At 40.4% G+C, this 17,371-nt stretch overlaps 1 protein-coding gene across 10 annotated transcripts in view; it reads left to right on the plus strand.

The window, feature by feature from the left end:
• COL15A1 (collagen type XV alpha 1 chain) overlaps positions 1-17,371 on the plus strand; it is a 130,897-nt gene that overhangs the window by 91,376 nt on the left and 22,150 nt on the right. For all 10 annotated transcript variants that reach the window (XM_071450263.1, XM_071450281.1, XM_071450290.1 and 7 more), the window contains 9 exons: positions 3,666-3,719; positions 3,829-3,888; positions 5,690-5,758; positions 6,119-6,160; positions 8,509-8,554; positions 9,271-9,360; positions 12,272-12,321; positions 14,075-14,185; positions 15,558-15,702. In XM_071450263.1, coding sequence (XP_071306364.1) covers positions 3,666-3,719; positions 3,829-3,888; positions 5,690-5,758; positions 6,119-6,160; positions 8,509-8,554; positions 9,271-9,360; positions 12,272-12,321; positions 14,075-14,185; positions 15,558-15,702 — 667 coding nt within the window. The remainder of the gene's footprint in view (positions 1-3,665; positions 3,720-3,828; positions 3,889-5,689; positions 5,759-6,118; positions 6,161-8,508; positions 8,555-9,270; positions 9,361-12,271; positions 12,322-14,074; positions 14,186-15,557; positions 15,703-17,371) is intronic.

Raw genomic sequence — 17,371 nt, forward strand, 5'->3', positions numbered from 1 at the left:
TCAGTCTCCTTTAGAAAAGAATGTGCTTGTTACATATGTGGTGCTGTAACTGCTGACTTATGCAGAGCTTAAATTCTGGTAGAACAAATGTATCTGTTACTGTCTAAGCTGACCATGAAATATCATCAGAGCTAGAAACTTGGATGATTTTTGAGGAGCTCTAATTGCTCCCTGCTGCGGCCTGAAAGGGAATCATAAAAAAGAATCAGTCCTTCTCAGAGGTGCACAGGAAAATGACAAGTAACAAAGATGTTGTGACATATATAGATATAAAGGTAAAAATTCATGTTAAAAGTGATTAAACACAGAAATAGGTGCCCAGAGAGATGATGGATTCTGGAACAAGGTGTTGAGTGGCATGACCTAACCTACAAGCCTAACATACAAGTTTGTCTTATAAGCAAGGGGTTGTGCAAGAGGATCCCTCTCTTTCCACCTAAATTATTCTCTGTTTATATGATTTACATTAAAACAACTAATTGTATTGGCTCAATTTCTGTCAATGCCAATAAATTGCGACTGTGTTGGATTCTGAGAAAGCTGTACACCAGGCAGCAGAGTAGGACCAGGTACCAACATCAGGATTTAGAGGTCTTCTTTCAGGTATTTGGTCTGATACTTTTGACTGGACATGGAAGGTCATAAGAAAGCACAATGAATTAGTTATAAAATAAGAACAGTTGCCCAGACTCAGCAGTGTTAGGGCGCCAATTTCTTCTAGTCTAGTATTCCAAAAATCAAGGATGTTGAGGATGTTTCTTTGCTTCTGCTTTTGATGTAGCCTGGTCACTGTTGTGTCTTAGTGAATGTTAGTGTTGACATTTCTGCACACCGATGCTCATAGGAGATTTTTACATCAGTTTCTCTAGCCTTCCAAAGGGGATAACTGAGTATGCTGAGTAACTGCTTTTTAAATTACTGTGTATCAGAATACCCTGAGGAGGCTATGCTAACTTACCAGAAAGGATGTTCCTTTCCTTCTCTTTGTATGACTGCAAGATGGTCTACCCTTTTGACTTGACACAGAATAACTTTGAATGAAAGTGGACTTCAGAGATGATCTTGTGCACATCACTGCCTGGAGCAGGTCTCTTTAAATCAGAAACTTGTCAAGTGAAGTTTTCAATAACTCTTAGGATAGAAATTCCACAACCTTTCTGGGCAGCACATTCCAAACATTTGACAAACTCTGAATTAAAACATTTTTCCTTATATTTATTTAGAATTCTTCATGTTCTGGCTTGTGTTCACTGCTACTTGCTGTGCATCCTGCATCCAGCGGACAGGTCCTTTTCCTCTCAGCCCCAAACTTTGTGGTTTACATCTCCTTTTATACTGCTTTCATACAGTTCAGCAAGCAGACAAGGAAGTTCTGGCCAGCACTGGTAGGAATGGTTACCATTCAGGAAAGTTTGGCACAGGGAGCCTGTCTCAAAGCTTTGCTCAGCCAGTTCTCTTCTGAGCACAGAACTCAGGTTTGATCATCACTGCTAATGGGGTGGTACAATTTGGTGTTGTCCCATAGAAAAAGATCCATCTGTAGTTAGTGTGAGGCCTGTGCAGCAAAAGTATACAGACTTCAAGTGCTGTGTCAGAGACCCTGGCAGATAACTTATTCAAGGTTTTAGTGCAATGGTCCTGTTCCACTTTGCTCCAAGGGAGTCTCTGACCCAGGAACAAATTTGAGGCAGTGGGGACTCTGATTGTTCCTCTCTGCTTTTAGACCCATATGCAGATTTCCAGAATTTAAAATCAAATCCCTAGTCATTGCTCTGCTCCTCTTGAGACTTCAAGTGGACAGAAGGTAGGATCACAGGAGCTTGGAGCACAAGGAGCTGCAGAGAGGTAGTAGTTTGGCAGATGAGAACTAGGGATAGTCAGGAGGTCAGTACAATTGTTAGTAAAAGCAGAAGTAACAGACTGAATCCAAGCTCCTGCCACCAGAGGAATGAGGATCTTGTACATGCTGGATTATGCTGTTCCCTGTGGGTGAAGGAAATGGCTGCATATCACTGAAGGAGAGCACTTAGTGAGAACCTCAGTGTCCCGATCTATTATGCTGGTGTAAAAGAAACTTATGTGGTAAGCAAAACTCCTGTGGCTTCCAAGCTTCCTTCTTTCACTTCTAGCTGTGACTGCTGGCTTCTCTCAGGGAGTTGCTAACACCTGACAGACTGGGCTGGCACTTAAAGAAAATAATAAAGGTGGCCCCAGCTGAGTCAACTCTCGCATTGTTAATGTTTGAAATCCCAGCTGAACCATGGGATCAGACACTGCTCGCTATTTAAACTGAAAAGGTCTGTTTCTAGTTGTTCTCACTGCTGATTAAAGTTCAGATTTACATAATCTTTAAAGGCTCAGGTACCAGAGAGTGAATTTTGAAATTTTGGGGCACAATATTGAAATTCACCAGCAATCTCTTGTCTGATTGAGACACAGGCATTAACTTTGTTCACATGGGTAGAAATTACCTTCAAACAGGAAATAAAATAGAAGATTAATAAAAGTCTTACCAGCTGCAAGTAGTTTCAGCTAACATTAGTGAGCTTTAAATTCTGATTACAATGGTGATATTATAAATTAATATGTTCATATGGTAACTGCGTATGAATTTCAGGTCTAATCCAGTTTTCAGTTTCAGCAGGAGCAAAATTACAACAGTTAATCCATGAATTTCAGCTAGATGATAAGAGAAATTATCTTCTTCATCAGATAAATTTTTCATTAATGTACATATCACTTTTCACTGAAAAGATAGCATGTGAAGGGTTAAACACACCCACTGTCAGATGTAAGTGGTATCTATGTGAGATCTACAGACAAATTAACAAGTAATGCAAGAAGGAGTATCTCAGCATTTCAGTGGACTAAAAAAAGGAAATGAAACCAGTAAGGCTGACACAAATGTAAAGAGTTTGTCTAGACCCTTGTGGTTTTGGTGAGTTTCAGGAAGCTGACATCAGTTGAAAGTTTGAAGATCCTCAGATTTGCTGCTTTTTGTTGATCACTTGCAGGCTGCCTAGAAGCTGCATGCTTACAAATGCCCCATCATAGGCCATCCATAGTCCTGGACCACCTTTCCCAGGCCAGGCAGCCTGCTTGTCCCCTCTTTTTGCAGTTGCTTGTATTACTTTGTGGAGCCTGGTGAGTCAGTCAAACCTGTATAAAGAAGGAACAATTCTGTTTCAACTATCTGCCCCATGAATGCACGAACCCATGCTGGTGAGAGGCAAGTAGAAGCCTGGCACTGCATGAATTCTTAGGCCAATCCACAGATATTTCCTCACGGGGCAGGGGGGGGGGGGGGGGGGGGGGGGAAGAAGGAAGAAGATGAACAAAGCGTATATCTCTAACTTTCTTTTCTTTTCCTGACTGATGCATTTAATTTTTCTTCAATAGATGGTGAGTCAGTTTTGAATTGCATGCCCTACAAGAGTCTGGGAATTCAGACTTCATTGCAGATAGGTGGTCTTTTCCAAACCAGAGCTGTTACATGCAGTCCTCAGCTTCTGAGATCACTCAGCAGAGCAAGCAGAGAGGATGTTCTGTGCAATCACAGGCAATCGCAGGCTGATTTTTAATGTAGATATAAAATTATGTTTCTTATTCTTAATAATCAAATATAGGTCAACAAAATGGGCCACAATTACTTTTTTTTTGTTCAGGGACCAATAGGACCTACGGGACCCAAAGGAGAACTTGGCTTCCCAGGACGCCCAGTATGTATGATGCGCTCAAGTGGGATGAAGTGGGAAATCTTGCTTCTGACAAGATATATGACATTTATTAATATTATTTATAATAATAAATTATTTCTACTTATTTCAGGGCCGTCCAGGACTGAATGGACTGAGAGGTGTGAAAGGTGATCGAGGTGAAGCATTTAATGTAAGTTTTTTGTATTTCAATTAGTTACAAAATAAAATCTGTTAAAATTTGAAGTCTGATTTATACTGATCCCTTTCAAATGATGATGGGACTAAAAACCTGAAATGTTCTAGAAATAATTGTGTTTCTGCTACTTTTCCTCTCTAGCAGCAGTCATTGAAAAGTCAGCTTCTGGCTCTGTCTGGGCAGTGCTTGCAGATACACATAGTTGTGTCAGCTCCCAGGTGTAACAGTTATGTGTGACACTCTACAATTGCACCTTCAAATAGCAAAAGATTTGGAATTCCAGACTTTTTAATATGTATCAAGAAGTTCCTGATCCAGGCCACCAGTGTGACCTCACATGATGTGACCTTTCTAGCCCAGATATAAATAGCACTTGAGCATATCACAGGGAAGTGGTATCTACCTTACTAACAAGGAGACACTCACTAATACCTGCTACCTGTTATGGTTGCCATGTGCAAGTGTCCAAAACAATGACCTCTGCACAGGTGGCAGCATATTCATGCTCACCTACAGCCTGTAATTGTGGAGTGACAAGTGATGAAGCAAGCTCCTGTTGCTGCAAGTCTGTTCTCATGAAAAGATTTCAGACAAGTTGTCTCATGACAAACACTGAAACTGAACAGCACAAGAGCACTGCTGAGCATAGACAATAAGCTTCACAACAGCAGAGTCATTTGTGTGGTTGTTCTGATGTCATGCAACAATCTGTGCTAGGAAAATTGGTACCCATGCCACAACAGCAGCTAATGCTATTTCATCTGCATCAGAGGTAATGCTGAATAAAAGTTACAAGGGTATGTTACTGTGCTAGCATAAATTCAGTATCACTGTATTTCATTAGAGAAATTTTTATAAATGGATTCTGTTATAAGCCTCTGGTTCTAGTTTGCTCAAAAGAAAAAAAAATATGGCACACAAGCTACAAGGCACAAGTGTCTTGTCCATCTAGACAATAAAGATAAGTGAGATGATACTGCTTTATGTGAGTAGCAGGGAGACTGAGAATTGGTAAGTATCTTTGCAGAATTAGTAAATATTTAGGTATCTCCACAGTAAAAAAGACCAGGTACTGAATGTGGCTTACACCCCTAGAAGAAGGTATAAATAGAAATATAGTTCCTAGAAAGTGAAAACGGACAAATAAGACAAATTCTAATTGGAAGAAAATGAGAGGAAAATTACTACCTACTGAGAGAAAATATAAGAGTAGATTTTCCTTTCCTCCATATCTTCAAAAAATATTAATGTTCATTTTCTGGATTGTCTGCCTTAACCATACAAAAGCTATTGTAACAAGTATAACTAGATGCAGTACATCAGGCTGACAGGTTAAAGCAAACAAGTAAACAAAGGAGGCTACATGTTCTAGTCATCCTTCCTGGAGTGCTCAGGGAAGATGAAATCTAATGGATCTCTAATTATTGATGAGATGACATATGTCACCATACAGAAACTTGCATTGATGTGGACTGAAAGGTGAACACAACCTTGTGCCAAGTTTTCAAATTACACAGCTCAGAGCTGACATATTTTTGTAAAAGGCAGTCATACCCTCAGTCTAGCAGGGCTCCTCAGCATTGTTAATAAGCATGCACCTATCTGACTGGCACTTGAAAATTTATGAATCTTAGCAGTCTTGAGAGATCTAGATCAGTGTAGAAAACCTAATCTTCCTTGGATGAGAGATAAACTCTTTTGATTTGTTTCAATAAGCAGTGCTTTAGGTGCTCCAGTTTGCAGTTGGGGTTTATTTTTTGTCTGATATCTTCCTTCTCCTACTTTCTCTTACCAGGGCCTTCCTGGCTTGCCTGGGCCCCCAGGACCCCCCGGACCCCCAGGACGAATACTTTATATCAAAGGAGTAAGTGCCACTGGGCATCAGGGGCTGGTTTGGAGCAGAAATGTGCTGCTCTAGAAGCACTCTGCAAAAGGAAACATGAAAACTGGTTTCAGTCTACACAGGTCACTGTGAGTGACCTTGCTTGTGTGCAGAGAAAAAAAGATCTCTTAACCAAAGCCACTATCATGGAAGAGTTTTGTCCCCATGGGCCCACAGAGAGGGACATTATGACAGACCTGGCAGCCAGCTGGGCTTTCTTCTAGGGAGGTGGGGATTTTGTTTCCAGGCTTAGCCTCATCATGACTGTTAGGTTTATGTGGTGTGTTACATGCAGTATCATACCTATGCTCACCAAAGTAATTTCCCTCCTGTTTTCAATAGACAGTTTTCCCAGTCCCTCCCAGGCCTCATTGCAAAATGCCAGTAAGTGACACATGCAGAATCTGCTCTTTGCAGGATGCATGGCCATGACAGAACATAACCAAAGCAGCTGTACACCTAAACACCATAACCTTGCACCTTTTTTCCCCTGCCTTCTGCTTTGCACCAGGGATGTGTTATACTTGTTCTTCAGGATAACAGATTTTCAAGTGTTTAGCCATTTATGAAAACTTAGCCATGTATGAAATATATAACAGAACTAGAAACACTAGACTCTTTTGCTTAAAGTACTTTGATTACTTGTTGTTTTTTTTTTTTTTTCTAATGCTTTTAATGCCTTTCAAAGCTTGTGTTTCCATAGTTTAGGAGTTGCTTTGGGGACCTGAATGTGTATGCATACAGGTACACGTATTTTTTAGATATATCTATAAACACAGTACCCATGTTGTTATGTCTCTAGCTGTTTTTAATTTCCCTATACAAAATAAGATTTGTTATGTGTTTCATTGTGGCATGAAAGACGCATCAGAAAAGAAAGATCATGTTCTTTATTTGACCCTCAAATGCACTCTGTCCACATAGAATTGCATCAGGTGAAGATCGGCCCCTCCTTTTCAAAGAGTATGACAAAGCCTTCATCACCTTCAAAGAACCTGTAGTTTCACACATAGTATGAAAAGAGAGGAGATGGATTTCATATTTTCACAATGTCCTAGTGCAATTTTTCTTTAATGAATTACAGAAATTGCATCCTAGAATGACTGGTGAACATAGTTCAGTCCTGGAAGTATTTTCCCTAGGGCAATATCTTACTGTTAAGCTGTGGGGTATGTATTTGGAAAGGTTTCTATCTTTGGGAGCCACAGTCCACCCCTGAATAGTGTGGGGTTACACTTTTCTGCTAAACTCCAAGTAATACTGTGCCCTCTCCTCCAATTTGCATTCCAGTTCTTTTTCACTGATTTTAGAGAAACAGCTCCTGACTTCTTCTATGCTAAATGTACTGATACTCATCATTGCCCTAACCCTACTGCTGAAAAAAGTTGTATCCCAACTTGTGATCTTTTTAGGAATTAATGATAAATAGCCATTACTCTATGGTAATTTGCCATTTCTGCAGTTTTGGCCTACCACCTCCACACATCATTTTTTTACCTCTTAAATTTCTCCCTTTAATCTTCTCACTCCTATTGTATAACAAAGTAGTACATTGATAACAGATGTCCTTAATCACATACATATTTGTCAGCCTCACTTCTGAAACCTGACTGGATGAGGCCCTGAACAATTTGCTGTAGTTGATCCTCCTTTGGGCTAGACAACCTCCAGAGATGCCTTCCAGCCTCCACTCTCCTCTGATTCTCTGTGGAATGATTCAAACAAAACAACCCTTTTTTCTCTGAATTTCAGATAATAATAGCCACTTTTCCAGAAGGTTACAATCAGTGAAAAATAGCACTAACTTTAATGTGCACGAGTAATAGAAACATGTACTTGTAAACATCTCTTCATGCACCTGAGTGTGCTGGATAGATCTGTCCTACATTTGTGAGTAATCTCCTAAATCTATCCAAGTTTATAGATAAGAAGTCTGCTATTCATGCCTGTATTAATGAGTGTTGATAAAGAACTACAGACTGAACCCCAGCAGTTTTTCTTCATGGAGACTGAACTTCTGAAGTTAATGGAGCCACCCATGTGAGTAAGACTTCTATGGGCTGATACTACAGGATTAGCCAGATGCAGCAACTTCCATTTTTTCATACAGTTGCTTAGTTTCCTATAAATAGCACTAGAAAGTACCAAGATTTCCAAGCACTGTGCCACATTTCAGTTCCTGCATTGTCCCTAGTTTGAAGACAGGCACAGAAATAAGTGGCATGCCCACTGTTACAGGTAGCTGGTGACAGAAGGGGATACAGTAAAATAGCTTCAGTCTCCCCACTGTGGTATCAATGCATCTGGAGCACAGGTTAACATCAAACCTAACATAGCACTGGTCTGATGAAGATAATTATAAACACAAGCTGTCATCTCACAGTCAAAAATCAAATCCTGCTTCCAAACATATTATTGTAAATTCAGAATTGTTCTTGGAGAATGAGTTTTCTGATGCTTCTCTGGCACGACCGAGAGTAGAATTTGCTGGTGCCTCCAAAATGCATGATGTTACCCTTTTGCTGAAAGCATGTTGCATGTCAAAGAGAGCATAATCCTCATAAAAACTTGATCAGCTAATACTCAGACCCTGTCAAACTGGAGATAATCCCAGAGTGTTGTTATAATATTTACTAGCATGCAAACTTGCCAGGGTTTTCAGTCACACTAAGTAATGCATGTCCACTGACTAATATGTATGGATGATTTTTAATGAATTTCTATGTCTGAAGGTGAACCTTCCCTGTCCTGGGAATCAAGAAGTTCTTAATGACCATGGTGGGTAATTCTTTCCTTGTACCTTGGTTTAAATAAGGGGTTTTTTGTTTGTTTGTTTTTTGGTTTTGGTTTGGGTTGGGTTTTTGTTTTGGTTTGGTTTGGTTTTTTTTGTGGGGAGGGGGTATTGGTTTTGGTTTTTGGGGGGGTGAGGGTTTTTTGGTTTTTTTTTTAGTTGGGTTTTTCATACTGAAGAGCTCTTTGCTTTTTCTTGATTATTGTATAACAAGGGAAGGGAAGGGAAGGGAAGGGAAGGGAAGGGAAGGGAAGGGAAGGGAAGGGAAGGGAAGGGAAGGGAAGGGAAGGGAAGGGAAGGGAAGGGAAGGGAAGGGAAGGGAAGGGAAGGGAAGGGAAGGGAAGGGAAGGGAAGGGAAGGGAAGGGAAGGGAAATTCAAGGACTGTTTCTGCATCTGCTCCAGTGAAATTCACAAATGGAAAAATAGAACCAGGTCTGTTCAGAGGGTTTTAGGCTGGGTGGTTAGGGAAAGGGGAGTAAAAGATTTTTGTGAGAGGGAGATTGTCTTGCACATGTTGGGGTTGCTAAGAGAGGACAGTCAGGCAGCCATTCAATGATCATGATTGAGAGAGGCATCGAGGGACAGGAACCATGTGCCCCACATATATGGAAAATCTGCTCCCACTTTCAGTGGTTTGGTTGTCACTGCTACAGTCTCTGCTGTTTTCAAGTTCTTATGAATTTGTGATGCTGTTTATGGCAGGCACTAAAGCAAACAGAGATTCCTGGGGACTGCACAGTTCAGCACACTTAAAAGGAGAGAAGGGAGACAGAGGTGCTCCAGGACCACCAGGTATGCTAAATCTAATATGTCATTGACATCCTGTGGAGGAATATGTGTCTAACTCAAAATGCAATTCAGCAAGATACTTGAATACTTATCTCTGCTGCCTTACCTGCCTAGAGATTTATACCAGTGTTCACTGATGAACCGACACACAGAGCAGCAAAGCTCAGTATGTTATCCAAAATATCTTCTGAAAAGATAGACTGCACATTCGTGAGCATTATGAATGTGTTAAATATAAGAATAGATATTGAAATGTAAGTGGCTGGTCACAGATTTTCTGACATTTTAGAAGGACATAATGGGCACTTCCTGAGATATCATTTTGTTGTCAGTCTTTCTGAGTCAATTATGCTAACATCCAGTGCTTCACATTTCAGGGTGATACGCCTGTGCATTCTGAGTTCAAAACAGTCAGTTATTGCTGAGAGTTCCACTTCTAACAAGAGGTGGAAATAGATTATTTCCATTTCAACCAATTTTTCAATATTTTCTGATTTATTTGTGAAAATTATGAAGAGTCGGTATGCACTGAAAATTCCAATTCACTAGCAGTAGGAGCATCATAAGAATTATTCCTCACCCAAAGATTTGCTTTCTGTATAAAAAAGTGGATACACATTGCTAATTCTTACAAATTCAAAAAGAGTTACAGAAACAAGCATCTGTCTGAAAAGATTGTAATTATAAGCACTTCATTTTCTGTAGATTTTTTAAAATCTCATATACTGAGATAAGGCTTTGAAATAGAAAATGCAATATATTCAATTAGTGTTGCTGTACCATATTAATAGTAATTTTCCTTTAATGCATTGATAATAACTATATTCTCCCCATATAATAACTGTATTAACCCCTCACTAGGTCTACATAGATATTTCTGTCTTTGTTCCAAAGACATAATTCTGCTGACTGAAGACAACGTTTTGGTTATTTTGAAGACAACACTTGTTTGTTGTGATAAAATCAATTTTCCTGTCTTGTCCTCATTAATTTTTATTCTGATCCAATATCTTAAAATAAGCAGTCAGTGATTTCCAGTCATCAATAAACTTGTCAAAAGAAGAAGCAAAAAACTTTCCTAAACAGAAAATAAGAAAATTTTCTCTTCCGTGCTGCCTTATCCACCATGAACATATCTGTTCCTTTCCAGGTTCTGCACTGAATGTAAATTATTGTCTTAGAAGTATTTTCTTGCCTATATCTGATGATTTCAGGTGCTTCATAAGGAGAAGATTATGAGAGGATTTCTCTTAAGATTTTGCTGCAAAACTGCATCTAGTAAAGGATGGTGAAAATAACACAACAATTCTGGTTAAACTGAAAACTCAATTCACTTTTCTCCCAAAATAACAGAGATTCATTCACTTGATCCAATAGATCAACCACTTGATCCAATAGATCCAATAGATGAACGTTTTCTTCAACATTAAGTTGAAGTATGCTAACTAAGACCAATTCTGTTGCTGCTTTAAAAAATATTCCTGTTTGGTTTTTGCTTAATGATGTAGTTGCCAAAATATTCTTTCATACAAAGCAGTTCTCTAGTTCTCACAGGTGTCCACATAACCACTGACAGGGAAAATGTACAAGCCAGTAGTTGCATAATTAAAGTACAGGAAATTTTTCAGAACCTTTACTGAAGGGAAGGTGGCTGAAATTCTTTTCACTACATTTGTTGAGTTCCAGGAACCAGAAAAGCTTTTTGAACTGTGGTATTTGTCAGTGCAGTGGATTTATTTTTGCTTCTCACAAAATGTCACCTCTCCAACCTTATAAACAAGGTCTATTAATTGATAACATGCAAAAGTATGAAGCCAACACAAAAAGTATGAGAGCAAACTCAACAGACATGGGCTTCATTCAGACCTAGACTACTTGCTGGTCATCCTAGAAAGACCTCATATAGTGCTCGATGTAGACATTAGCACTAAGCAACATCTGAGAAGGACACCTGCCATTCCATTCCACCAGTCCATTCCCTTCCCCCCCTTGTGTATCACAAGGATCAAGACGATCACTGCTGCAAGCTGTTATTGGTAAGGTTGGAATAAAATCCAAACAGGTGCCATAATGAGAATACTTTTCCACCCCACAATGTCTGTTCAATTTTACCTGAGGTGGCACACTGGGAAATGAGCCCTAGGGCTTGCAGAGGGTTGGGCCCAAAGGTCTCAAAACTTAATCAAAACACATTTGAAGGAAATGCACTGAACTGTTATAGGAAGCTGCAAAATAGGGGGTTTTTTCCTAAATGTATATCAAGCAGATAATATTTAAAGGCTTTTTGAACCTTTTGTGCTGGCTTGACAGCTTTGGCTGACCAACTTTGGCAGACAACACAAGTGGTATAACCACTTGTTCTATTGGTTTTCATGATATTGGTTTTCATTGCAGAAAAATGTCAAGGAAGAGTTATTGTACAATTGTTGCAGCACAGCAGCAACACTATCTCTCTCTTGTCTCTGGTACTGTCTTTGCAGGAAAGATCACACATCTACTGATGGAACACCCCACTACCAGCAAAACATATGAAAAGCTTCTCTTTTACCTTGGTTTTCATCAAAGGGGTTAACATGGATATTTCTCTTTCACTCTTCTTCCCAGCTGCTATGTTTTCAGAAAATTGGGAATTTTTTGTATTTGAGCCTTCTTTGCTTCTAATTTTTATGAAATCCCAATCAGATTCAGATGTTTTTAAGGTGGAAGAGGGACAGACAAGGCACAGACAAGATAGGCTGTGTAAGTCTTGCTTTGTTAGGGAACAAAACTAAAAATATGTTTGATATAAAGGTTAATGCCATTATTGTAAATAGTTTTCCATTAAACTCCTAAGCCAGTAATACCAAAAGCAGTGCTTTTAAAAGGAAAATTACAGATAATTATTGTACTTTATTTTGTTTTCTTCATTTTTCAGGTCCACCTCTGCCTCCATCATATTTCAGCCACTTTATTAGTAGCATAAAGGTAATTATATTCCATTTGTGTTTGAGTTCTGTTAAGCCTTTTTTAAAGTGTACTTTACTCTAAATTAAGCACAAACCAATGCAACATGGTGAAATATAGAAATATAAGGGCATCAGCAATTGCAAATTATATTCATTTCTTAAACTCTAGCTACATAGGCAAGTGTATTACAACTATAGAGATAGCAGTTGTCAGAGGTCTATAAAGATTACTTTTGAAAGAAACTTTATTACTGAGGCTTTTTACCTTCCCAGTGGTATTGAAGTGAGTCATAATTCACTGTTACCTAACATATCTGCCTTAAATGAATGCTTTTGTTTCCATGTCAGCTCAGGTAAAAGACATCCATTACCTAAAGGGCTTCTAGAACACTGAGTGAGGGGAAAGGGGGTAGAAATCACTTGCATGTCATGTTATTTATCTTTTAAGCATGCTGAATAAAATTAAATTATTAAAACCACTTTTCCTGGAAGCTCTTACAGCAAAGTATACCCATATCTTAATTTGTTTAGCCTCTTTCTGTTCCATTATTCTCTTGATTGCTTCAAGTGACAAAAATTAATAAAAATATGATATTTTTTAAATGTTTTTAGGTGAATAGGACTCTATCAGTAGAAGAACTTATAAAATGTAAATCAAATCATCATTTAATGACGCTATCAAAAGTGTTGTGCTGACAGACTCTTGTAAGGGGTCTTAATGCTGCCTGGTTTTAGGACTTTATTTCTGCTTGGCTGAGTACACCCAAGTTATTCCTATTGTATAAAGTGTCCCATGTATGTGGCAAAGCTGATAGGGTTTCTTTGACCTTACAGTGTAATGTCTGTAGCTGTACAGATTTAGCTGCCAAGAACTCATTTTTCATCTAGTCCTTCTACTCCCCAAAATGGCCTGGAATAAAGAAACCTTCTGCGTCGTGTTTATTGGGAATCCACAAAGACTAAAAGTCAGAGGAAGGGCTATACATAGCCATGTCCTCTGGCTGTTTGCAGATACCTGCCATTTTTGCTTTGCCCTTTGCCTCTTCTATCCACGAGTTTATTTCTCAGAAACCGGAAAAAAGTCAACAAAAAAAAAAAATTTGAAGAAAAAAAAAAGCAGACAAACAGAAAAAAATAATGTGAGGAGGATGTATAAATGCTGTGGCTCATCTTGCACAGATATATAATAATGTAGTAATTAGATGCTGCTTCTTACCTATTGCTTTGTTTCCCAAACTAACTGATAATCAGCCATGCAGAACAGAAGACATACTGTTTCAAGTGTCTGCAATTTTGTGTGGTGTCTCTTCTGTTATCCTGGTACACACTCCCACCATGCTCTGCTCACTTTGTCAAATACCTTCCAATAGCTGTCCATTTGATGTCAATCTTGCTTTCGTTTTTCCTTGGTGATGGAGGAAAGCACAAAGCCAGGCTTTTATGCTTCCTCCAACTTTCTCTTTGCCTCCAGCTACAGCACTGAACAAGGTTTTGCTGGGTAGATAGCAGGAAACAGCAGCAGAGGCGTTTTCTCTGCCCCCACCAAACCCCACCTCCCCTAGCCCTTACCCTATGTGAGCCTTGCAGCCTCAATAGAGAAACCATTCCTTTTCATCCCATATCACAGAAGAAGAAAGAAAGTGATGTTAAAAACATTTCAAACAAACGCTTTCCTTTACCAAACTCAGAGATTTCAGGTAAATTTAAAAGGTCAGTGCATGATGTTCTGGTCTCACTTCAGCTCAACATTTTAAAATACATTTTCTTCAAAGGGTGAAAAAGGAGACAATGGAGTCACTGGTGTAAAAGGAGAAAAAGGAGAACCAAATGGAGGGTTTTTCCTGACAGGACCTCCTGGACCTCCAGGAAGACCAGGATTAATTGTAAGTCATGCAAGTTGTAGAATGGGAATAATTGTGACTACCCATTTAGAATTAATTTAGAAGGCACTTAAAAGAGACAAGCATCAGGATTGCTAGGAACTATATAAAAACTAACATGCTAAGCATTAGGTGAATAGGAGAAAATGTCATTAAGTGTAAACACAGACGCTTCACTGCTGTGCACAGAATTACTTTGCTATGAAATACTGACATAATGTTGTGCTCAGCTGTCTCATATAGCTACACCAGTATGTAGATCATGCTATTAACAGCATTACAAATCAAAGCAGCATGTATAATTTGTGATACAACTACTTATACCCCCATAATACCAAAATTAGCCATATCAAGTTAGTCAGAGGCTGACTTGAAAATTACTGGCTATCGAAATAATTAATCCTAATTTCCTAGTAATCCAAACACATGACTGAAAAGACCAGTGTGTAGCCATCTGGACCATTTCTGTAAAATTCAACCAGTGCCTAGTGTCTACCTTTTAATTTTATCTTCTGGCAATTGCCACCACAGCTGCTTTGGAATAAAATGCACCAGTTCTTTGGAACCTAGTTTATCCCTGGGAACTGGCAACAAATACATGTGTTGCATTCCTCTATTTCCATGTCTGAGTCAAGAACCATGAATGAGTGGGCTGAGGATTAAGCTGAGGATTAAGTGCTAAGTTAGCAAGACCACCCTAAAAATCCCCCTAGTTCTATTCCACATTGCTGAGAACCATCTCCCTGTTTAGAAACTGTTCTACTGGCACAGCTGAGCTCTCCTTGTCCAGGGTCCAATGTGTTCCATGTCTGCAGGATGGTGTGAGCACAGGGAGCAGAAGTCCTCCTCAGTCAGGCTGAGGACACACTGCTAAATTGAAAATGAAGGGAGTTGAAGCCTTTTTATTCTGCAAGTCTGGTAGCTGGAGAGGTTAAGGGCTAACATTTGATCACAGGAGGGAGAAGACAGCACTCGTCATCATAAGATGTACACCTTGCATAGACACACTTTACATTAAAGTTTTCCACAAACTCTCTGAGCCCATCAAAGCAAGCAGTCTCAGCATGAACAGAGTAGAGATTCAGGATTTTGAGAGCACTGTTGAGAGTTTTGCAGGTATCAGCTGCACAGGGGTAGGTATGAGATTATTCAGAAAGCTTTCCGAAATTTAAATCCTTGACTTTATTTCAGTATATGGTTAAAATTTTCATTTTCCACTATGAAAACGAAAATGCCTCCTTGGAGAAAATTACATACAGACTCATTTCTAAATGGTGGTGTAGTGGGAGGCACCTGGTAAATGTTGCCACCAGAGATGATGGCCCTGCAGCAGTGAAACCAATACATTCAAGGAAATACTTTTCATCACTGACAGGGACCAAAAGGGGACTCAGTTGTTGGACCCAGAGGACCTCCAGGGTTACCTGGCCTACCTGGCTTACCAGGTTATGGAAAAATTGGACCTCCTGGCCCACCTGGACCACCTGGACCACCAGGCCCCCCTGCAATATATGGCTCAGGTGAGCTTTTCAGTGTATGTGAAAATGTACAGCCACATGCCCACAACCCACACATGACCAATTCTTTCACACCTGGCAGGTTGTCCCACCTGCCCACCCTCTCTGCATACCTGAGCGGGTTGTTCCCCACTCTCCTCCTGCCCTCTACCAGTTTCTCCTGGGGGGAAGTTGGAACTGAGAGCACAAAAGGGACAATTTCTCTGCAGACAGTTTTCACTGACTAGTGCTATGGAAGTGCTATTGTGTGAAGGATCTTGCTGTGGATGTGGCTGGGAGGAAATGTGCATAGTAGAGATAGGTTACCTTGACAGCTGTGCAAAATCCATCAAATTGACCAGCTGGCTAAATGTGGGACAAAACGCTCCTCTTGTGGGGAATGGAATTAAATCCAGCTGGTGGCCAACACGAGGGGGTCTTCCCAGGGCTCAGTATTGAGTCCAGACCTATCTAATATTAATTATCTGGGCTAGGGGATCAAATGCACACTTTAGTGAGTTTGCCCCCAAACTGGGTAGGAAGGTTGATCTGCTGAAATGTCCTACAGATGGGTCTGGACAGACTGAACCAATGGGCCAAGGTCAGCTGTATGAGGGTCAGCAAGGCCAGGTGCCAGGTCCTGCATTTGCATTTGCGTCACAACAACCCCATGCAGAGTGGCTGGATAGCTGCCCAGCAGAAAAGGACCTGGGGGTGCTGGTTGGCAGCTGTTGAACCTGAGCCAGCAGTGCCCAGGTGGCCAAGAAGGCCAATGGCCCTGGCCTGTATCAGCAATAGTGTGGCCAGCAGGACCAAGGTGGTGATTGTCCCACTGGTCAGGCCACACCTTGAATCCTGTGCTCAGTTTTGAGCCCCTCACTACAAGAATGCAGCACATTGAGGGGCTGGAGCGTGTCCAGAGAGGGGCAACAAAGCTGGGGAAGGTTCTGGAGCACAAGTCCTATGAGGAGCAGCTGAGGGAGCTGGGGGTGTTTAGCCCGGAGCCAAGGAAGCTCAGGGATGATGACCTTATCACTCTACAACTGCCTGAAAGGTGGATGTAGCCAGGAGGAGCAGTCTCTTCTCCCAGGTTACAAGCAACAGAAGAGAAAATGGCCCCAGGTTGTAGCAGAGGAAGTTTAAATTGGAGATTAGGAAATTTTTTTTCACCTAAAGGATTGCCACTGGAACAGGCTGCCCAGGGAAGTGTTTGAGTCACGATCTCTGGAAGCACAACCATGGCACTTAGGGGCATGTTTTAGTAGCAGACTTCGCAGTTCTGGGTGTTGCAGGTGGAGGTGATGATTTTAAGGGTCTATTCCAGCCCAAGTGCTTCTCTGATTTTCTGGGGAAAAGGCAGTACCCACAGCAGAGTTTAGGTCTAGAATCAGACTGACGGAGAACTGCTTCTAAAAACTAGTTGCTATGCAAATACTGAATAGAATTGGAACTTCAGGTTGCTTACACTGCCTTTAATGGTTTTCAGCTGGGTTAGAAAAGGAGCAAAATGTGCCACAATTAGTCACATCAAGAGAGGAATTTTGCAAACAAGGTGACATCAAAGGGAGTATGTGGCTAGAAATCAGGTGTCACAGTACAAGATATTTGTGCTTTTGATTCCTTTTGAGTCACAGGTTTTTTAGTGACAGGCCTCATACTATTAATGTCCAGCCTTGGGTTCTGGTGGATGGGT

The sequence above is a fragment of the Agelaius tricolor genome, unplaced genomic scaffold, assembly GCF_023055355.1.
Source record: "Agelaius tricolor isolate 1412-34295 unplaced genomic scaffold, bAgeTri1.0.p SCAF_2, whole genome shotgun sequence".
NCBI lineage: Eukaryota > Metazoa > Chordata > Aves > Passeriformes > Icteridae > Agelaius > Agelaius tricolor.